The following is a 22,456-nucleotide window of genomic DNA, read 5'->3' on the forward strand; positions in this document are numbered from 1 at the left end:
TCATCTGCTCATTCCACTGTCTGTCCTTTTATTTTCTTTAGTTGCCTTGGCCAGGTTACCAGAATCGCTTTGCTGTGGACCCTCGCATCATGAGCCATCCTGCAGCCATGGCCTACAACTTCAATCTATTACAGGCCCAGAATCGAGGCTCCCCAATACCATACAGTGGGGTAGCCCACCCCTCTCCTCTCGGCATGGGTCAGCCCAGCCCCGACAAGGAGCTGCAGGCAGACCCCATCAGAAATGGTGGGCCTTGAGTTTATTTTCTGCAACAATCAGCCACCAAAAGCATGTTATGTTGTTATATGTCATGACTGTCATGTATTTTTATCGTAATGTTAGACTCAAAGTTTTTGGTTTGGACTTCTTAGGTAAATTAGAAGGATGTCCAAAGTCAGAACAGAGCCGTCTTCAGACTCCAGAGAGGAAATCCACCGACATGAAGGAAAAACAGGCAAGCTGTGACATTGTGTTTGTTTGTTTTTTACTTGACGTTACTTATCTTATGGTAAGAGCTTTGTGAATCTGTGATGACGACTTAATTGTCAATTTTTTTCTAATGCTCTTTATTTTTGTTTCAGGGAGATTTAGACACTGGCCAAAGTCAAAGTCTAGATTCACAGACAGATGGACTGGTTGGATTTCCCAACGCACTGCTTCATCGAAAAGACCCCACGGCTCCCCAGAGACCCCTCAACTACCACCTGGCCCCACCCAACCCAGCTTTCCCTCCACATCCTGCCAGTGGAAGACCCTTCCCCCCACAGTACCCAGTCTCCAGGCTTCCTTATCGGGTCGGCCAGCCTCAGCACCCAGGAATGGGCCAACAAAGTCAACAGCAGCAGCAACAGCTCAGTCCTGCCTACGCTGGTGGTAGCCACAACGCTTCCTTCTTCAGTGGCCCCATACCTCCTCACAGGGCGGTCCAGTCTCCCACTATGGATGGGCCGGAGCCCGGTGGGGTGGAGGAGATGAGTAGCTCCATTAGGACTCCAATGGGCCACCCAGGAGCACACCACCCGGGCCTGTCGCAGCATAACAGGGTCAATAGCTTTGGGGAGGACGGACAGGATGGAAACCTGGGAGATGGTCTTGGTGAGTGTTACACTATCTTATTCCATACTTTGGCACAAGGGAAATGGTTGAACCAAGTTTCACTTTGGAATGCAAGATGTGATGTTAATTACCTAAATGATTTTTTTTTTTTTTAATTATCTCATTTGTCACTCACCAATTTATTTTCAGTTAATAGCATTTACCATTTCAGCGTGAAATGTGGTATAAAAGGAAGCTGAGGAGAAGGGAGTTGCAAAAGACCTCATGCTGATTGGTGCTACTGACTTTTTGAATGTCAATCATGCTCTTCGTGATGAATACAATTTGGTCAGATAGATTATCTGAAAAATAAATTGCATTAAGTATGCAAGTTTGGATGAATCCTTCCATGCACAAACCTCCAAAATCTCCCCTCTGTAAACAATGGATAATCACTTGCCATATACCTCCAAAGTCTGGACCCAGCATTGTTGAAGAAGGCCATTTAAAAATAAAAAATATATATTGTCATTGCGTCATTTGGTTGTATTTCGGCCACACTGCCCCCAAGATTTCCAGTGGAACTGCTCATCTGTAAGCTTTCAGAAAAAAAGATGCATTGTATACACAAAATGAACACATCTGTATCTAACGTTTAGCTTAAATGAGCCTTATGACTAATCACTTGGTTGCCTCTTTCAGACCTCCAGGGTCCTTTGGCTCTCGAGGCTCTGAGCCAGCAGCAGCAGCAGCAGCAGCAGGCGGCCAGGCTGGGCCAGTGGGGGGAGGCTGCGGGCCCTTTCCTCCCCGGCAACGTTGCCTTCCCTTTGCCTCAACAGCTCGCTCACCTTGCTCAACCCGGCATGGCCCGCATCCCCCATCAACTGCTCCGGGCAGCTAGTTGGGGCCTTAGTGCCAACATGGAGGATGAAGTTGTTTCTTCAGCCTCCTCTGGACCACCTTACACCAGGTTAGACTCGATACAGCTTTGTGTTGTTAGTCATGTGAAACTTGGCTGATTTTATTAGCTGTTGCTACAAAGCATGATGCCAAGTTCAAATGTAAAGAAATAATGTTTTAAATCCCAGGTACCCAGGCCTGTTGAGAGAGATGCCCCCACAGGAGCAGCCTGAACCCAGGGAAGCAGCAGAGATGCAGCCCCCGCCTCAGTCTCGTCTCCTCCAGTACCGGCAGTCCCAGTCCCGTGCCTCAGGTGACCCCTCATCCTCTTTAGCCACCCCCTCCAATCACGCCGGCCCTTTCCCATCAGTACCTTACTCCCATGACACCGGTCGCAACCTCCTCAACGACAACCTTCTCAACAATCCAGCCCTGCAGCAGCAGCAGCAGCAGCAGCAGCAGCACCCGGGGAATCCTCTGTACAACACTGGTAGCTACCCACATCAGCCACCAACTCACCCCGCCAGCCCCCCTCCCTCCCAGGTCAAATACCTTCTGCAAGAGTGGTCCCACGGTGGAGCTGCATCAGTGAGCCCACCGCAGCAAAACCACCTGTTAGGGAACCAGGGCCACGGCCTTCCTTATGGACTGCCCATCATGGCTCACCCCAGCAGACAAGAGCAAGTCCACCTGATGCAACTTCACCATCAGCACCAGCAACAGCAGCAGCAGCAGCAACAACAACAACAACAACAACAGCAACAACAACAACAACAACAACAACAACAGCAGCAGCAGCAGCAGCAACAACAGCAGCAGCAGCAGCAGCAGCAACACCAACAGAGTCAAGGTCCAGACCAGGAGTCCTACCACCCACTGTCCCCCAGAGCATCAGCAGCCACAGCCCTTCACAACGTAGATGACGTAAGAATTATTTATCCATTTGGCTCGCGATGTGTGATTTATATGTGGTCAGGTTTCACTCGCGGTTCATACCTGTCTTGCTCAATTCACTTCCATACGGGGGAATACTTTCCTGATGTTGAGTATTATAATGTTTTTAGTCCAGTCAGGCTTCATTCTAATATTTTTGTAAATTTTGCATGAAGCAGAGCTTTCAAAGTCTTCTAATGATCCATGCTAACAGGCAAATGTGGATAATTAGGGGCTTAAATCACACAAATTTGAGAAGAGATGCAGAAAGAACGTTAAACTGTGTAGCTCAAATGCTGTAGAAAAAGAAGATGGGATGCACTCATGGCTTTGCTTACTAAATAGAACTTTTGAAGATAAACAGATATTTGCTATGCTCAGTTTTGTTTTCTATTGATTACAAGTCTGATTTGAAAGTGGTTGTGTGTGAACAGTGTAGTGAAAGGTGTTGCATGCTGCAGAATAAGACCAAAGGCTGAACACAACAGAAAGGGATTGGGGGCAGGGCCGAGAGAGAGAGAGAGAGACTCCTCTCCTCGGCCTCCTCTGACACCTAAGACAAACACACACACACAGGCACTGACTGGCCAGGAGCTGTCATCATAATAAGCACAAAGATGTTTTTTTTCCACAGTGAAGATGCATTTTCAAAAAAGTTTAAAAGTATAAAATAGTTATCGACAAACATTTGTAAAGAGGTGGGGGTTTTTTTTCTTTTTCTGAAGCTCATAATGAATGCCGTCCAGTCAGACTAACATCCTTCTTACCTTCTTTACTGTATACACAGTATGAACCCCGGGGTCCCGGTCGGCCTCTCTATCAGCGCCGCATCTCCTCCAGCTACCCAGATGAACCGTCTCCAGCCAACGCCCACAACGCCCTTTCCCAGCAGCCCCAGCCCTGTCCGTCAGACCCCCAGGACCACCCCCATCGGCACATACAGCATCATCAACAACACCCGCACGCCCACTACGTTTATCCCTCACACGACCCTTGGCCCAGTAACGGTGGGGGTCCCGGTCCGTTCCAGAACATTCCATGTAACGGAGCCGGCACACTAGCCCAACACCGGGAAATTCTGGGTAGGTATCTCCAAATATACTGCTGGCGGGAGCATCTCGCCAGGCTTTGTTGTTCCAAATCATAACTATGAATCATATTGTGTATTACATCATAGTTTGTTGTTTAACCGAATGTTCGATCTAAGTCTCATTTACCTCTCATGATTTCGGTTTAGCTTCCAAAGCCCTTCGTCAGACAGAGGAGCAGGTGAAGGCTGAGGCCACAGCAGCACAGCAGACACACCCACACTCCCTCAACTCCCTTCAGCACCTTGGACAGTTTCCTCCTCTCATGCCCAATAACAAGCAGCAGCAGCAACAGCAGCAGCAGCAGCAGCAACAACAACAACAACAACAACAACAACAGCAGCAGCAGCAGCCGCCGCCACCACCGCCGCCGCAGGCTCCCACAGAGCCCAACCCGGGGGCTCCGAATTTAAATAAGCCACCCACCATGTCATATGCGAGTGCCCTCCGTGCGCCACCCAAGCCCCGAGCTGTTCGCCCTGAACAGGTCAAAAAGAACAGCGACCCTCTCTCCCTCCTTCAAGAGCTGAGAATAGGAAGTTCAAATGGTAGCAATGGGTACTATTCCTACTTTAAATGAGTGTCACCTCTCCCACATTATTAATAAGTGATAAGATTAAAAAAAAGAAAAAAGAAAAAAAAACTAAACAAAAAAAGAAAAACTATCTCTAAAAACAAAAAAAAAATAGTGCAAAGTGCATTTATAAATTGTTTCTATCAGTAGGTTTGTTTTATGCATTTTGTTTCATTTTAACTTTTTATTTGTAAGTCATCTTTTCTCCTGTTTCACATATCTGTGAAGAAAATAAGTATATATAATGAATGCATTACTGGTATATATACATACTCATTATGTATATATGAATATATACTTATATTATCTACACTTGTATATGTACGTAATGCTAAAAAAAAGTTATAAAAAATTAATAAAAAAGGCGAGACTTGGTTGACCACTTAGCTTCCTGTTTATTTTTCCTTGCTGAAGTTGGTTTTGTTGGTTGCTAAATAAGTATGTTTCTCATTTTGTATTCCTCAGTTTTGAGTGGACGTTACGTCTTGATTTTCAGACTACTGTAGTTGTGGTAATGGACAAAAGCTAAGTGGTCAACTGACACAGAAACTACATGGAACAATGTATAGAAGTAGATAATTTTCCTCTAATCTGTACATATAAAGAAAATAAAAGACTGAATTGTATGCCACAGACATGTCCTTAAATTCCTGTATCATGCTAGCATTTGAATTATGAATTTTTTTTTTTTTTGTTCATTGGCTTCTGATCCTTAATTCTTAGACATCTTTACCTGGGAATCACCTTCAGTGATTTAGTAGTTAATGTGATTATTTACTGGAAAACAACAATACAAAATATTGATAGCATATTTTATTTTTCACCATTGCCTCATCAGCAACAATAGAGCCGGTGTGAAACTAGCAACAGACCATGTCATTCCTCCCTTGTTTTTGCTTTAAGGATCAGACAACACCAGACATTGCTTTGTGTGATAAGATTATCCCAAACTGCTTCGCCTGTGGCAGGTGCTTGGTCATTTTTATTTCATTTTCATTTTATCTCTTCCTTTTTTTTTTTCTTTTTTTTTTGTCTGTTTCATTTTATTTCTTCTTTGAGACAGTCATTGCATTGTGACAGAGTTACTTCTCAACAAAACCTTCACCAGGGAAATTGTTTCAATAACTGCTGGGGATACAAAATGTTTTTTGTTTTGTTTTTTTCTGTTGGTTTAGTCTCTAATGGACTGGATATTTTTCTGTTTGTTTGTTGAAAAGTTTCAGTACTCTTGAGGGTTTTTGAAAGTGAAGAGAGTGGTGAGGTCAGAGTGGCATGTCATGATGGGTAAGTTGAAACTGAGGGTGTGATTAAAGCCGCCTGTCAGACCTTTTTGAACACAGCGAAGTTCAGTCTTTTTGGTTAAATCTTGGAAAACATAAAGAGCATTGTGTGTGTGTGTGTGTGAAAAGCTTCTGGCCTTTTTATCTTATTGGAATTGCTGTAGCTCTAGTGTTACTTTCTTTAACAGATCACCACTTACTACTGCTGGAAGGTGGATTGTCCAAAGATCCTCTTCCATTTTCTCTGTATGACTCTGAATCTCTCACTCAAATGAACTTACAGCGAGAAATAACCACTCAACTCTTTCCTGAGCTCATATTTGCTCGTAGTTCCTCAAAACAGACAGTCAATTCCCCATAGAATTCAGAGCCAAAAGCATCTCACACTTCTTAATCACAGTGTCCAATTACCAGGGCATTAAACACCCTGCTTGAGATTTAACCAAAAAAAAACACAATAAGCTGTTCAGAAAGGTCTGACTTGGTATGTCTTGTGCATATTTAAGAATGAAACGGTAATGTTGTGGAAGTTGTTCCTGTTTGTTAAGACAAAGAAACAAACACTCCACTTTTTTTTTTTTTTTTTAGGATGATCTGATTGATGCAGTGACAGTGGGAAAAAAAAGTGCTGACCATGCCTTTCGTCTGCTCCAGCCACATGCATTTTTCTATTACGTCCCAAAACGCTCAAAGAACCCAACACAGGAACATTCACCTTTTAAATCCAGTCAGACAGCTGCTTGTTATCGGTTGGCAACGCGAGGCCACACAGCTTCACGCACATGAATTTCACTGCTTGAACATCCTGAAGCCCCGATGATTTGAGTCCCACAATAGTGGAATATTTTTTAAAGAAAAGATGCCGTTAACGATATAGCTGCCAATGTTTTACCTTTTATGATAAAAGCAATACTGGAGACTGTCATCCAGTGCTTGTTGTTGTTATTATGTGTAATTCATTAACTGTTAAAACGTCACTGCCCTATCTGCAGATTGATCTAATTGTAATGAGCTCATCCCGCTGGCAGTTAGTCACCATTAAATCTCTTGAAATGTCACGTTCCTCAGAAAGCTAAAACCCCACAGCTAACTATTTAGATGTGTTTCTGAACAAGTCAGCAGAGAGCTTCACACAGGCTATGGTTTCTTTTTAAGTTGTGACATTGTAATTTCAAAGGTCCAGATTTTTTGACTTAGCAGAGAACAACACATACTTGTAAATATGCATTTTCTAGGTATTTACAAACAAGAACTTTGGGAGCGCCTCAATTTTGTAGAAGCTGTTCAAAGAAGAGGTATGCCCTTTTTAATTATGCAAATTCACAAAAAATAATAATTCTAGAAATGGACAACAACAACCCAGCTGGTAGTTGCAACATGTCGTTGTAACTTTTAAAAAAAAAAAAATCTGTTTTTTCTTTTCTTTCTTTTTTAAAGACGGTGTCTGACTGATTTGACAAAGAGGAGACTTTATGTTGCAACTGTTAAAAGATGATGAATTCTTTCACTGTACAATACATATTTTTAAGTATATGTTGCTGGATTTGTCCTGTTCTGTTTTTCTCACCACTTTACAGCTGTGTAACAATCAACATGGAATTTTTTTTCCTCTTTTTTTTTTTTTTTTTTGCTTTTTTTTTGTTTGTTAATGTGAAGACTGTTTTTCTTTTCATGCATGTTGAGATGACCTGGCTGGTTTTTATCCCTGTTTTTATCAGTTTGTATTGATTTGTGGATGAAAAAAAGAAAAGAAGAAAAAAAAAAAAAGCTTTTGTTCAACCTACAGAGTCAAATTTTGGTATATTATTTGATGTGTACAATAACTTGTGACATTATCAACAAAACTATTATTATAATAATTTACTAACATGTCAATCAAATATGTAATGGTCATGTATTTCTTTTTTCTTTTCTTTCTTTCTTTTTTTTTTGCAGTTACTTAGCAGGGCTAAAGCTGAGGTTGCTCCCTGGTGTGTGGTGAATTGACGAAGCTTTCAGACACGTTTGTTTGGAGGAATCTCTTTTCCACAAGGCAGTCATTGGCTAATCTCTGAAGTTGTGCAATACTAATATTTCACTGCTTCTTCAGCTACACTTTTATTTATTTTTGAAGTAGAAGAGATTGAGCCAAAGACATTTTAAAGGGATTTTATTTTGCAATTTTTTCTCTTAAGGCTGATTTGTTTTTAATGCTTCATTTTTATTTTTTATTTTATTTTTTTTGTCCTTTCACACATCTTTATGTTCAAAAAAATGAGTTTGACATGATCTTTGCCTGAAAATGAAGAGTACTGACTCTTCAAATGAAGCTGAGTTTAAAATGTCAGCACCTACCGATATTGCTCCATACGTCACCATCTCAAATTGATATTTTCTGTGTTACCGTCTTAAGAAAACAGAGCGGCACCGACGTGTGTGTGTGCGCGCGCGTGTGTGTGTGCGTGAGTGTGTGTGGCACATGGAAAGGGAGCAACCTTTTGCCCAGCCAGTAGAGAGCACTGTGTTCAGCCTTCTATAAACGCCACATCTCTTCCTGTTATCTGTTTGCTCTCCTCTGTTCTTCCCTCGCTGCAGTGAATCAATGGCACACCTGTTCTCCCAGCCTCCTCGTCCCATTGGTTCCTCCCTCGTGGGTACAAAATAATGAATAGATCTGTTTTACTCTTTACTCATTTCAATTGGTGGTGGTTATAATAAAGGATTTAGACTGTGTTTCAAAGGTTTATTTTCTTTTTTATTTGTTTCTCTATTAAAGTGTTTTTATTGAAACTCCTTGAATTCTATGTCCTTTTTCCCCTCATCATTCTCTACATGGAAATACATGGCATTTAGGAAAATGCAGGCTTTATGCCAATACCATTTTTTTCAGCATATGTTAATTTTTCATCAGTTTTAAAGCCTTTAAAGCAACAATTACACATCAGATTAAATAAAATACAGCTCTCCACCACTTAATGGAAAAACTCCTAACATCAGCAGCAGTGGCCTCTGCTTCACACTTCTGAATTGTTGCTTTGTTACGTAAAGTGATGTCAAAGGACAGATGTTGTCTAAAGCAAGTTTTAATCAAGTTGTTCATTACAAAGTTTTAACTTATAATCAACACACCCACACACAATCACTGAATTCCACAACCGGTTTGTTTGCATGCCGTGTTCAATGGTAAAGTCTAACATAAGAAATTCAGAAAGAATACAGAAAGCACATGTCAGCATTTGTCACAGCTTCTTCTATTCCTGTTTCTTTTCATGTTTCAGCTTTTGACATATTTCTAAAAAAAAAAATACTGTAGATAAAATAAAGACAAAAGTAATTAATTTAAAGTTTGAACAGCTGCATAAGTGAGCAGTGTGTGAACTGTTTTGGCATCACACCTGGTTCTGCAGAGGGAGGTCAATTTATCTACTTACTTACTTACTTAACATGGCCAAAAAAGTAACTCAGTAATCCCCACAGGGAAACTGACAATTCTAAACATTTAATGCTATCATTTTTTCTGATCACTATAGATAATTATCTTAGCTTCCTGCTTCGTCACCTGAATGACTCAGCCCTATCCTCTTATCCATGCTTCATGTGATTGCTGAGGCCTCATAAGAGTTTACTGCTATTGCTGCTTTGAAATTCTGACACTTCCAGCGCTGGTCCACATCTGCTCACTTTTCTCATTGTTGTTAGAGCTCATCCCAAATACTTGAGTTTGCTGTAACTGAGCAGCATCAAGTCAAAATGTCATTATTATCATTATCTCAGATAATTTAGAAATAATGCACTTGATGTGCAGCAGTGGTTTACAAAACTGCACCACAGTTGCATTGCTAAAAATAGAGGTGTGTCATATTTCCTGTCATGTGTTAGTGTGACTGGACCAGCTTTGACTGGCAGTCCACTGTAAGCAAGGCTGCATTTTTTTCTATTTCTTCTGCCCTCTTTTTTTTTGGCACTTACACATTTGTATCTGCCCACACATAAGACATGAAACATGTGGATTTTATGTTCTCTATATGGATTTCTTTCACACCTTGACAATATAGTACAATAACGACTTGTGACACACTGGGAAATGAACAGAGATTTTTTTGTCTGAGCACGGCTCTGGAGCCGTCAACAAAAAGTGAAAGGCCTTGTATGTGCACCTGCTAGAACTGAACCTCTTCCAGCATGATCAGTGCTGTGCTGTGGCTATGTGGGTGTTTAGCATTCAGCTTGCCACACACACACACACACAAACCTGCTCTGTGCTCCTGCTCTGCTCTAAAATAATTTCTTTACCCAAAAGTTCTTATCAACAGGACCGTCTTCATCTTAAAAGGTTCTTTATAAATGTTAAAACATACAACTTGATATACAGATCATGACTTGTTCTACTTATTGTAAGTGAGTGATTCCTTGTCCATACAAAAACCAACAGCTGAACATTAGATATGTACAAGATATCATACAGAAAGCAGTACATAAAATCAAGTTATCATGTTGTCTGGCCATAACTGTATCTACTATATTCCCAAAATGTTATTGTCATCCTTTGAACTACAGTGTGCATGACAATGGCAAAAGTGGGACCAAAGAAGATCAAGGATGCATAACAGTGACTTTTACTATATTACTATAAGGCAGGTAATAAAGGATGAGTTGCAAAGGGAGGCATATAACCATACTTTCAGATATTTGCAAATATTTGGCCCAGATCCGCTCTTGTTGAGAAATATGATGGGTTTTTTTTTTTTTTTTTAGGCCACGGGTCAGATCTGAGCTCTGGCCTCTGATATGAACCAAACCCATGGAGGTGGTGGCGAGGACTTACAGGACATACAGGATAAGGCAAACATTCAGAACTCCAACAAAAAGGCCCACATTCAGTTTGCTTTGTAATTGTAGGGAGGTTGAATTTCCCATGATCACTGCATCAGTCCATCCACACCAGAGCCAGTCTCTTGTCGTCATGGCCTGACCCCTTCAAGGCCAGCTGCTGTTCTTGAAATGAATCTAACACCTGTTATCAAAACAAAAGACACAGTCACTCTCATCCCGCCCTCGTCTGTCTGTGCAGCCAATCACTCCGCTTGCTCCGGCTCGGCGTCCATGCAAGTCTCCCACGGGTTCCTGGGCATCTGGGGCATGGACAGAAGCAGGAGGGCGATGCCGCAGAGAAAGAGGAGGACGAAGCCGGTGCAGGCGCAGGCGAAAGACCAGGAGTAGTAGTACTCCATCCAGATGGTGTCGGTGCTCTCGATCATCCGTTTGACCGACTGACGCATCACCTCCAGTGAGATGAAGGAACAGAGGCCTGGGAGAAAGAGAGAGGTTATACTGTGACACACACTCTGTGGTAGTTTGCTACTGTAGTTTTGTTGCTTATTACAACTGAACCCACCTGCAAATGCAAAGAACATGCCAGCAGGTTTGAGGAGGTAGTCTCTTCCTTTGCCTTTACCAGTACATGATCCCAGTAAACACAGAGAGCCCAGTAGAATGAAGCCAAGACTGAAGATGGAGATGGCTGCAGCAGAAATGTTGTACTCTGTGGAATGAAAGAGACAACAGAGCATTGGCAGTTGTCATCATTATTATGATGTAAAAAGAATAACAACGTCTACAACAGTCTACCATTTCATATAAGTCTGTGATTCACAGATACAGAGAAGCCAGCTTGTGGTTAGAAAGGCACAGTCTCACAGTTTCTACAATCAATAATAAGACACCACTTTAACAAGCAGCAATGAATTATTGAGGACATGCTCCTCTGCTTTGAAGTGAGTAATAACAGTAGCCCAGAAATGACAGCATGTAGCATTTCGGCATTTACTTGTTGATTGAAACACTAGTGTTTCATTTAGCCAATCCAATTTCAAATCAGCTGGTTTTGCACATGGAGAATTTCTTACAATTGTAGAAAACAGTACAGTGTCGAGTTAGACTTATGGGATATGGCTGCTTTATTCTATTATCATTTTTAGTATTATCATTATTATTATTATTTTATTAGATCCTAGATCCTGACCCAAACCTATCTTACCATGGTACGTTTTTAAAGGCAAGTAATTCTTTCATAAAACATCAGGGTACAGTTGAGCAAACATTACAGAAGAGTCAATAGTGAATTCTTGGGAACTATTTTCAGCAGCGGACTAATACATATTTGGTGAAATAGTGGCTTTTTTTTTTATTGTACAGCAGCAGAAGAGAACATGTGAAGAAATGTGGTTTGCAGTGATGAATGGAAACAATGGACACATCACCCAGTGTGACACAGAAGAATAAGCTTTACCAGAACATTAGAAAAATAATATACTTTGTGCTTTGGTCCCTGTGCTGACTGATAGTGTCTCTGTGTAGCAGCAACAGCAGCTGGCTTGTTTTTTTCTGAGCAGAGGGGTGGATAAGGATGTGAGGCCTTTGATCTGCCTCCTGTTTGCCTGTGAACCATGCCCAGGGGAGAGGCGCTCCTTTGGGGGGAGAGAGCCTTCATCTTCTGCTGGCAGGGGAGGACGGGCCGCACCCTGAACGCTCTGTGTTCTCTGAGATACTGCATGTCTGTGCAGCTCATTGGTTAGCTCAGTCTGAAACAACAAAGTTTCCCCATGCTAAAATGAGGTAAACATTCACAAGATGCCTGTTTCAGTCACGTTAGCACCTTAGAACTATACATACTGAAATGTAGGTGTGAAAAAAGCCAACCACAGAGAAGATTTTTAAGTCATAGTGTTATAATGATTTGATGTCTATGTATTTTATATTCATGCATATATGTAGCATGTGTATGCGCACATATTGATGGGTTTTTTTTATATAGATTTGATTAAAAACATAAAGATCCAGAATTGTTAAAATTTGCTTTATTTTCCTCTGATTTCTAGAATGGGCACATGCAAATCTTATCTATCTCTGTCTATCTCCATGCACTGCTGCGGAGAAGAAAGGAAATTTTGATTCATTCATGCTTTGTGTGCCCGGAGGAAAGAGATGTAACATGATAACATCTTATAATCGTTGTGCATTGTTTATGTGGGTTAGTAAAATGTATGAAGCTCCTCAAAAGGCCCAGATCCATTCATAAAGTGTCCTCAACTATTCTAAACTATAGCACCATTCTCATTCTACTTCATTTATTTTTCACTGGCAAACTCCCTATGGCAGGCCAGAGTCTTGCTGTATGGATGGATCTGCCTGTGGTGACATCCATCTACTATGTTCATTCAACCATATGTACCATTATGGTATGGCCAAATGGCTCAGTCAAGAGTGAATAACACAACAAGGAACTTAGGCCTAGTGCTGCAATCATTCCAGCAAACTTGCAGTGTGCCCCTCAAGGGCTGGCCATCAGCACTAGGATGCTGCATGTGCATGTGTGTGTGTGTGTGCATGTGTGTGTGTGCCTGCATGCATGCATATGTGTGTTGGAGGATGGGATACCGATGAATGCATTAACATGTCAGAGTTTAGGGTGTGGGGGTGTGTTCGACTTCATGTATAAGTCTATTCAGACTCACACCCCAGTAATTGAGTGTGACAGTGCTCCACATGTGCTCAGCCCTCTAACCCACATTACATGGGAGGGCTGTCATACAACGTGTGTCGGCTGTGCTCAGAGAGGCCATAGCAGTAAAACAGGGTCACTGAGGAGAGGGAACGAGTGTAAGGAAACAAGGGAACAGGAGTAGGAAATATTTATTGTATTGCATGTACACAACATCTCTCAGACTGTTCCTAACGCATGGTATGAGAGTGATAAACAATCCCCAGCAGATTATCACCGGGAAGGAAACACATTAACAGAATCATTCAAAATGCATAAATCTTCAAAAACAAGACTAAGTCAAAACTTGTGTGTATGTGGCTGGATCCGCAAAGGTCAAATTCTGATTTTATAACTGCCGAATCAACAAACACATACTATACATTTAAGATAAATACTAAGCTGTGATTTCAGCTGTAAGTAAATGTAAAATGATCAGCCAGAGAGTTAAGCTTTCATTTACCTTGATTTCAGAACTTAGCAGAGTTTTATTTGAGTCATGTCTCTACTCTACATCTAACTCACTTTGTTTCATGTATAGAATTAGAGATGGGAGTTTTTTAGTACCTGCACATGTATCATTCCTGTTAGGGTTAGGGTTAGATTGTTTAAGTCGTGTTTAAGTTACTACATTAAGTTACTTCATTTCAGAGACTCAACATTTCCTGTAATTGGTTGAAATTAAAAGGCCTTAAGCATTTCAGTGAGAGACTGTTCTTTTCTTTTATCACTGTGCTGCTGTAAGCCAACTGTCTCATTTCCAGATGCTGGTTTTTCTGTTGTTCATGGGATATTCCGATCTGTCAATTACTTTAGGTTTTGGTTATTCCTTTGCCTCTTTTAGTAACCCTGTGATGCATGTATTTACAGTAATTGTTGTCGTGGAGGCAAGGCTCAGTGTATTGGTTGGTTGTAAGTTCTCCTTCATGTGGCTGGGAAACCCATGTGGCTCTGTAAGCACTGTAAAAAGAGTTATAGTCTTAAGCCTCAGTTGGCATCCATATATGATCGGGTCACAGTTTAGATCTAGTCCTGTTCAAAAGAAGTCTAAAATCTAAATCTAGATACAAAGCGCTAAACTGGCAACATTGAAGTCTGTAAACACCTCACTATCAGAGCCTGTCTGTGCCAAATACATATTGAATGTCAAATCTCGGCTGATTTGGCTGGTCAGTTATGGAAATATGATCTATCAATCATTCAGTCAGGATAGTCCTGATTGTAGGGCTGGCGCTGCTGTTGCGGTCCCAACAAAACAAATAAATAAATATCACATGTAATGCAGTGTCAATGTGTTTCGTGTATGCTGTCTGCTTTTGGCAGTGAGATGATGTGGGACATATGATGCTGCAAATTATAACCTGTGGAAGCACATTGGGCCTCATTCACCAATATCTTCTTAAGAACCTTCTTAGATTCTTTCTTAAGTTGTTCTTAAGAGGTTCCTTAAGAAAACCCTACGTCAGATTCATCAACGCGTTCGTAAGCCTCAGAATTGTTCGCAGCTGTGTTCCTACTTGATGAATGCCATCTCCTCGTAAGTTGAGGGCGTGTGCCAGGTGAGTCTAATTAACATAGGATTAGCATAGGTAACCGCCCCATCAATGCCTGTAAAAGGGCATGAGACTGCAGGGCCGTGTGCACACAGAACCCACAGGCACTGAGCAGAGAAGGTGGAGTGAGAAAGAAAGTTGAAATGCTCAAATGAAAATCTGGGAGGGAGCACCAGACTCCAAACATAAAAAGAACTAAAGTAGTGAAGTGGCGCTACTGTGGCAGGAATGAAACAAAGAAACAAACAAAAGGCTTATATTTAGTTTATATTTTTATATTTATATTTATATTTAGGCTATATTTAGTAGCCAGCAGTGGATGCAGCTCTTCGGGTTGTTATCAGAGAGACCACACTCTCACGTGTGCCATCATAAATATCATCATATTATCATATATTTAAAAAAATAATAAAAACAGTTGTGTGTAGTGTGAACACTTAAAAAAAAACTGATATGAATTAAGTGTCTATAATGTTTTTTTTAAGAAACTGCAATGATTTGTCAATTATTATTATTAATATATAATTATTAAAAACATCATAAAAGATAAGAAAATAATTCTTATTCAAATCATATAATATCATACAACTGCAGAACAAAAGAAAACACTATAATCGGTTATTTTTGCAGAAGTCTCAGCACTTAAAAGTGCGTAAGTATACTCCTGACTGTTCGTAGATTTTGTTCTTAGTTAAGAACAAATTCTGGATAAGAAAACATTCATGAATGCCACAATCTTCGTAAAAACTTCGTAAGTAGGACTTAAGAACAAATTTGTTCTTAAGAACGGTTCGTGAATGAGGCCCATTGACTTTATAGCCACAGCTGCACAGAGGGTTGGGTTAGTTCGATGTGGGATGACAGCTTTTGTCTTTGACAGACGGTCAAATACGCCTGCTGTGACAGTGCTGCCTGCGTTGTGTGTTTAGAAGTCAACATAAATGAAAATCTGAGCCCACAGAGAGCAGAGCAGCAGCAGCAGCAGGTGAAGTCAGGTGGGAAACTGTGGTGCAGCTGGTTTGATGTTGAACTTTACACAGACTGGGATGCTCCAAAGAACATGTGAATTCACAGATTAGTCTTTCCATTTCTCACTTTCAGACAAGGCGAGAATAAAGTGGGCACCAGTGTGTATTACCTACCTTTTTGTGTTTTATATTCAAATATCTCAGTATCCTGCCCAGGAGTGAAGTGCCCAAAGTAAGTGCAGTTTTCATCTGTGGAAAGAAAGAAGACAGGACTTAGTTCAAAGTCAAATCTGCATTAATTGAGTTTATTGAGCCAAGTTTGGTCTGCACATTGTAAAATTGTTATGGCTACTGAGTTAACAAAAAGCAGCATTCACACACCCAGGAGAGACAGAGCAACATTATCATTCATCTGGAGTCATGTTTGTATTCATCTGTTTAGCATAAGTCACCTGCTCACACTTTTTTTTCTTCTGATTTTTTTTTCCCTTTACCAACTTCTGAGAGATATTTCTGGCTTCATAACTACGTAAAGAAGAAAAAAAATGAAAAATTTGCCAGCACACTGTCCTTCGACTTGCAAATAACTTAAATATACAACAAAGATACAACATTTTGGTCCTAAGACCTTTATGAAGCAGAGATTTTGGCTTCATAACTACTAAATGCTTCACCAGCTAGGTCCCAGCTAGTGGCTTGTTTTTTTGTTTTTTTCTTAATCCCGAAAATAGCTGTTTTCTGTTGTGAGCAGGATTAATTATCAAAACAGTACATCTGTGACCCATAGCCTATATCAAAAATATAGGAAAAAAAGAGCTAAAAGGCAATAAAAAATAGGATGAAGAGCTGAGGGGTAGCCCACTGTGAAATTGCGTGATAATTCTCTGTTGGTTTGTCACCAAATGCCCTGCATGTTATCGTATTTTTGTTTCAGATTGTAGTTACTGCAGATAAAAAATGTTTCACATTGTCAAGTATAACTACCATCTTTTGTTTGCTTTTGTTGTTGAGGAAGTTGTCTTTAAACTACATCTTTGTCTTTACTCAACCTGTGAACCTCACACCTGTCTTCATAAACTTTACCCCACCAATGGCTGTACCCCACCCACTGTGTTTTGCATGTGAATATTGTCCAGGTCATAATAGAATAGAATATGCACCGGCTTCTTGCATGTGAATTGATACTTCAATTGGGCAATTCACACTGTCTCACATTCATCTCACATTGTTTTTCCAAGAGCATACCAGAGATTAACACCTCTGGGATATATTTACCACTAAACCGGTTGCGTGATGAATCGTAGTCTGCTCTTTGTGGTTTGACTGTCATAAAAGTAAAAATGGTTACAGCAGACATCAAGTTCAATTCTTCTCAAGCAGACGAGGTGTTAAACCTTAGGGATTTGTGTAAATAGAGCCAGACTGCCTTGTGTGATCAGGGGTTGGTTTGGATTGAATAAATACTCTTTGATGCCATGCCAACTCTAAAAACGTCCATGAATCCAGTGTAGAAATAGACATAGTTACATGTCAAATATTGATTACATCTGACTCATCTCATATCACATGTGTACCATTACGTTTTAATAATATATACAGGGGTTAAAAGCTGGTGAAGTTAATGTATCATGTACTTCTAAAAGCAGAAGAATGTCCTGACATTAAAAAGAGATAAGATGCGGCGGGTTTGGATGATCTTATTTACAGAGCGATAGTGAGAATGTTTACGCATGTAACACCAGACCACTATGTCACTTAATCCCGTGGAAAGTCTGGTGCATGTCAATGATCTTGGTTATGCTATAAAGTCTCCACATGCAAGTTTCTAATCCTGTTTTCCATATAGTCTCACCATGGGACATCAATGAAATGCTTTCATGTGGAAATATGTCATACTGCATGGTATCATATCACAGTTAGCACTCAACCACCCATGCTGGGGGGTGGGCATCATTTTCCTATGTTCCCTGGGAACCATGAAAATAAGCAAATAGGGATGTTGAAAGGTCCCTAAAAGGAAGCAGCACAGAGAAATTAGTTGTAATAACCACACATACTATCTCTGCTTTATATTGTTTTGTAAGTCAAGTCAATTTAGCAATATTCATTTAAAAAAAATCATTTGAAATTACAAGCTCAAAATATTTTTTTTATGAATGAGGACAAGGAGTGGTGAATTAAAAGAAAAAGGAAACAGAGGTTGTTACTAAGCAACAAGCACCAGCATTTTTTTTTCACTGTAGGAAGCACACTGTATGAGAGTGGGATTGAGGTCCTTCAAATTTGGACTTCTGAGCGAAATCATCTTATGTTCAAAAGGAAAATGGTAAATATCTTGGAACTTATTTCCAAAAACTGTGAATACTGATGTTTTTAAAGGAATGCTAATCATTTCCCTCCTCTACTTAATCCCTGGAATTTGGGTTTGAGTTTTAGTCAATTTGGACTCTTGTCTGGTTCTTCATTCACTAAATGCACATCTGGTTTCTTATCTAAGCAGCGTCACTCAGAACTTATTAGAACTTGGAGTGTGTGTGTGTTGAGCTCATTATCTGCGTTAGGTAGCTTTATTCTCCCATGTAACTGTGCATTGCCTAATTAAACCTTTTTGTTGTCTTTAGAGTACAAACTGCATAAAAATACACACAAAACTGTACTATTAATTATTAATCTGTATTCATCTGTGGAGCGTGCTGCCATAGGAGAGCACTCGCTCTCTCTCTCTCTCTCTCTCTCTCTCTCACACACACACACACACACACACACATACATACATACATATACACATACATACATACATTCATCACTGTAGAAACTACTTGTTGCTGGTCCTCCTCTTACAAGGCTTTTTGTCAAGCTCTGCAAAGCCTCTCATGTTCCTAATAGGGCACTCTGTCATCCTTCCACAGATCAGGTGAGGACACTGGATTAACAGCATCTCTGCACATGCCATGGCAGCACCTTTTATAGCTTTGATGTGTCAATTTGTTTTGTCCACAGCGTATGTTTGGCCCTGACCTCTGGAGCTGTTTTAATGTTTTGTTGGTACAATGTAACTGTTGTTTTCAGGTCAGTCAACTTTGACACGTGAAGACAAGTTGAATTATATCGTTGAGTTATATTGCTGTGTGGATGACTTGTTTTTACATTTACATTTTATTTCTGGTCCCAATCAGGTTTTGTGAGTTTGAAGCACAAACTACTGTATAAAGAAGTAAAATGAAGTTTTGGATTTATCACATGTCGACATAAACGTCTCCATATGACACCTATGACTGGGTTGCCATGTCACTTGAGTGCTTATGAAGGCAAAATGCCAGTGGTTCCACTTGCTTTTTGGGACCATGCATCCCACACCCAAAGAGCCTAAAGTAATTTCAGTGGCTATGTGAGCTGCTTGGAGACAGGAAGCTGCAGGACGGTCTCGTGGGAACAATTTGGTGGGTGAGACAGCAGGCCAAAGAGCTATGCCTAACGCTTCCAGGTGGTCCCGTCACTCAGAGGAACGCTGGACTTGACGAGAACACTTGACCCTCGCGGCTTCCACCCAAGACAGCTGAGTATTTACATGGCCTATTTTTATAACGCTGACTGCTTGCTGAGCAGTTTGCACAATATTCAATCATTAAAGCACAAAATTCAAAGTGTTTGCAGTGCCTTTGAAAATGAAACACATGGGGGCAGCAACATGGAAGAGCTTTGTAACTTCTCTGGTTAACAGAATATCTAATGTTGCTTATACTTACAGCTCCCTGCAGCTCAGAATATCAAAAGCAATCCCAATATGAAAAGAAAGCAGGACAACAGACTAGAGCATAGCCACTAAAAGTGAAAGAAAATAGTCCTCAGCTAAACTTGGTCTTGGATGAAACTTCCTCTCTGAGAGGTATCAAACATGATACGTCAGTCTGCACACACATGAGGTTTCCTTAGCGATCATCTCACCATCTGCACTTTGTCAGCACTCGATTTAAACACAAACGCAGCCCATATTTTCCAGATGAGAGTGCCATGGCAAACAGCCCCTCCCCACACACTGTTGTAAGTCCTGCTTTGGATCAGAGGTTGACACCTCTCTGAAAATGTGTGGCTATGATAAACAATAACGTTCCTCTCCAAATACAGCCTTTGGGCCTGGAGAGACTCCTGGGAATCTCTGTTAGATTTACTAAGTTCTCAAATAAAGGCTACAGGGGTGGTCATCACGAATCACATAATGCAGCAAATATAAAAAACCTTTTGATATTGGCCAGTGACTAGTAAAAACAGAGTAATATCGTATCATTTCATATCATATAATTTCATATCATATCATATGAATGCTCTATAATTAGAGATGTGTGCCACTTGCCACAGTTTGAAGAATTCCCTGCATGTCTGGTGTGGGCAGAGCTGTTTTAGTGTATTCAGCACATGCCTGAACAAATGAACCACCCTCAGGCATTTCATCTGCTCCTGGAACAGCCCTGCAGGGCAGACAGTGTCTGGGATTCCCAAAAGTTAAACAGCTGCCATCAGTGAAGTCACATTCTGGGAGTGTCTGTCAGCTCTGGGAGCAGGACAAATCTGAGTGGAAATTTCAGCCACATTTCCAAATTATGACCAACAAAATCTGACAACAATCAATAGTTAAATATCCACCTCTCAATATAACAGTCATCATGCCATTAGGTCTTGGCAATCATTATGTTGATGAGTGACCCTCAGCACTAGACAATGAGATGTGAGTCATTACTAGACAGCAAAAGCTCAACACTGTTAACTCGCATTTTATTCACTCACAGTCTGGTGCTTTTCCAAGTAGCTGTAAGAGCATCTGTTATCATACAAAGTTTATTTTGCGACATAGCAAAGTGAACCCTTGTTGGGTTATCAGGATACACATGATAGACATACTACATTATGTCAGCATCATTCAGGGCCGTGGTGGCACAAGTATCCATACCATTCACTGCAAACACAGTCCATTATAGAATAAATGAATTATACTTTAAAAATTGCTACTATCAGCAGGAGAGTTGCCCTTTACAGAGCCCTGCATTGTGTGTCATGTAAAAATTATTGTAGAAAATCTAATTTTGCCAATTCCCATCCCAACTAATGCCTCAATACTGTGAATGTATGTCCGATTAAAACAAGCATGCACCTGCAAAATGTGCACTATAGCAAATGACCTATGCAAGTAAAGCAACTCAAAAATGTACCAAAGTACACTACTTTTGTAAATGTTCTCAGTACCTTCCTATCACTACCTATTTAAACCTCTGTTCACTGGAGATGTTTTTCTTTTGTTTTGTTTTGTTTTTTTGCAGTGTTTGTGGAACATCATGGGCCAGCTGCTTTTACTAATAAACACATTCTCGCCCAGAAAGGAGGAGCCACCGGTAGAATCAGCTGTTGTGGTGTCTAATGTTTGGTTACTAGAAGTCTGCAGCCTCCATACCACACGCTTGGGTATCTCTAGTTGGTGTCAAATATATAGGTGGTCTGGCTAAGTCTTTATGGCTAACTGCTGCCTAAGGATTCCTCTTAAAGTACAATTATCACATTTGCCACACCACAGTATTTCACCATCATTGATGATTTCCTTAGAAAACATTTACAACCATTGACATTTCTTAAATTGTATTTCTGGAGTCAATTCCAACAGACCTCAGATGGTATAATTTACCTTAAAAACAATTATGTAACCACAGGCAGAGCCTTTATTGTATCATGAACAGTCACAAGCATGTAACTTACTAAACAGGATCTGTCTTTTCTTTATAATGTCATATGCTGCATAAGGACCTCTATTCTTAGTAGCGTCATACCTCATGAGCATAGTGCTGGACTGCAGAGAGGCACTTCACAGCCCCTGACAAACAACTCCAAACACACCTTTTATTACCGAGACCAGAAGTGATATATGGTTTTTCAGTTTTAATCTAATTTCACATGCCACAGAAGACATTTCAGATTTTACTCTTACCTCCGGGCAGGCTGATGGGTCCGCAGCCGTGATCCAACATGAAGTTTTCCGAGCTAATGTAAATGTGCTTCTTGCACAGCCTCCACAGGCCAAAGTGGGCCGCCTCGCAGGTCGTGTTTGCTTCTTTCACCTCCGGGCTGAGCACTGCCCAGTGGTCCGTTACCACCGCTGTGAACATGCAAGCCATACCCACCAGCAGCACGAAGATGGCAATCTTTATCTTTGTTCGCTTGTGCATGTTTCCAGGAGGTGAGACTTCTTGTTCAGTGAATATTCTTCTCTTGATATGATAGTAATAAAGTATATGAATATAATTTGATGCTCTGCAAAGTGGGCACACTGGTCGGTGTCCCAGGGGCTTCTGTCCTCAAGTGACTGCAGCAGGCTTCCCAGAACGTCTCGCCTTATGTTCTCTCTCTGCCTAAGACTAGTGCCTTCTCTCCCCCTGTTTCAAATCTGTGCCTCTGGTTCGAAGGGAAAGGGGCCAGACTGCTCCTGTCCTAGTTACAAGTCCCCTTCTGCCTACTCACTGTGAGTTGCTGCACAACTGATGGGGCTGCAAGTTTAGACTGACATCTGTTGAGGTAGATCAGGAAAGTTGATTACCAAACTGTCTGTCTGCCATGGTGGGCAAT

At 40.8% G+C, this 22,456-nt stretch overlaps 2 protein-coding genes across 2 annotated transcripts in view; one reads left to right on the forward strand and one right to left on the reverse strand.

Moving 5' to 3' along the window:
* The window catches only part of helz (helicase with zinc finger), a 51,051-nt gene extending 44,383 nt beyond the window's left edge, over positions 1 to 6,668 (forward strand). The window contains exons 27-33 of the mRNA XM_085773337.1: positions 42 to 246; positions 372 to 454; positions 582 to 1,095; positions 1,738 to 2,005; positions 2,124 to 2,859; positions 3,656 to 3,950; positions 4,106 to 6,668. Of these exons, the coding sequence (XP_085629463.1) occupies positions 42 to 246; positions 372 to 454; positions 582 to 1,095; positions 1,738 to 2,005; positions 2,124 to 2,859; positions 3,656 to 3,950; positions 4,106 to 4,536 (2,532 nt within the window). The 3' untranslated portion in view covers positions 4,537 to 6,668. The remainder of the gene's footprint in view (positions 1 to 41; positions 247 to 371; positions 455 to 581; positions 1,096 to 1,737; positions 2,006 to 2,123; positions 2,860 to 3,655; positions 3,951 to 4,105) is intronic.
* A 3,429-nt stretch (positions 6,669 to 10,097) lies between these two features.
* LOC146991481 (voltage-dependent calcium channel gamma-1 subunit-like) lies at positions 10,098 to 22,456 on the reverse strand. Its single transcript, XM_085773364.1, has 4 exons — positions 21,822 to 22,456; positions 16,025 to 16,099; positions 11,185 to 11,331; positions 10,098 to 11,097 (listed from the first exon to the last, which is right to left on the reverse strand). Exons 1-4 carry the CDS (start codon positions 22,057 to 22,059, stop codon positions 10,865 to 10,867), a joined length of 693 nt encoding a protein of 230 aa, XP_085629490.1. The 5' UTR covers positions 22,060 to 22,456; the 3' UTR covers positions 10,098 to 10,864.

The sequence above is a fragment of the Trachurus japonicus genome, chromosome 1, assembly GCF_045865225.1.
Source record: "Trachurus japonicus isolate A0001 chromosome 1, Traja_1.0".
NCBI lineage: Eukaryota > Metazoa > Chordata > Actinopteri > Carangiformes > Carangidae > Trachurus > Trachurus japonicus.

What these genes read in the sequence shown, in the direction of transcription:
- LOC146991481 (XM_085773364.1), bottom strand. Translation starts at nt 22,059, where the DNA reads ATGCACAAGCGAACAAAGATAAAGATTGCCATCTTCGTGCTGCTGGTG. An exon ending in ACCCATCAGCCTGCCCGGAG is followed by an intron (nt 16,100 to 21,821) that starts GTAAGAGTAAAA and finishes TTCTTTCCACAG; the next exon opens with ATGAAAACTGCACTTACTTT. An exon ending in TGAATATAAAACACAAAAAG is followed by an intron (nt 11,332 to 16,024) that starts GTAGGTAATACA and finishes TTCATTCCACAG; the next exon opens with AGTACAACATTTCTGCTGCA.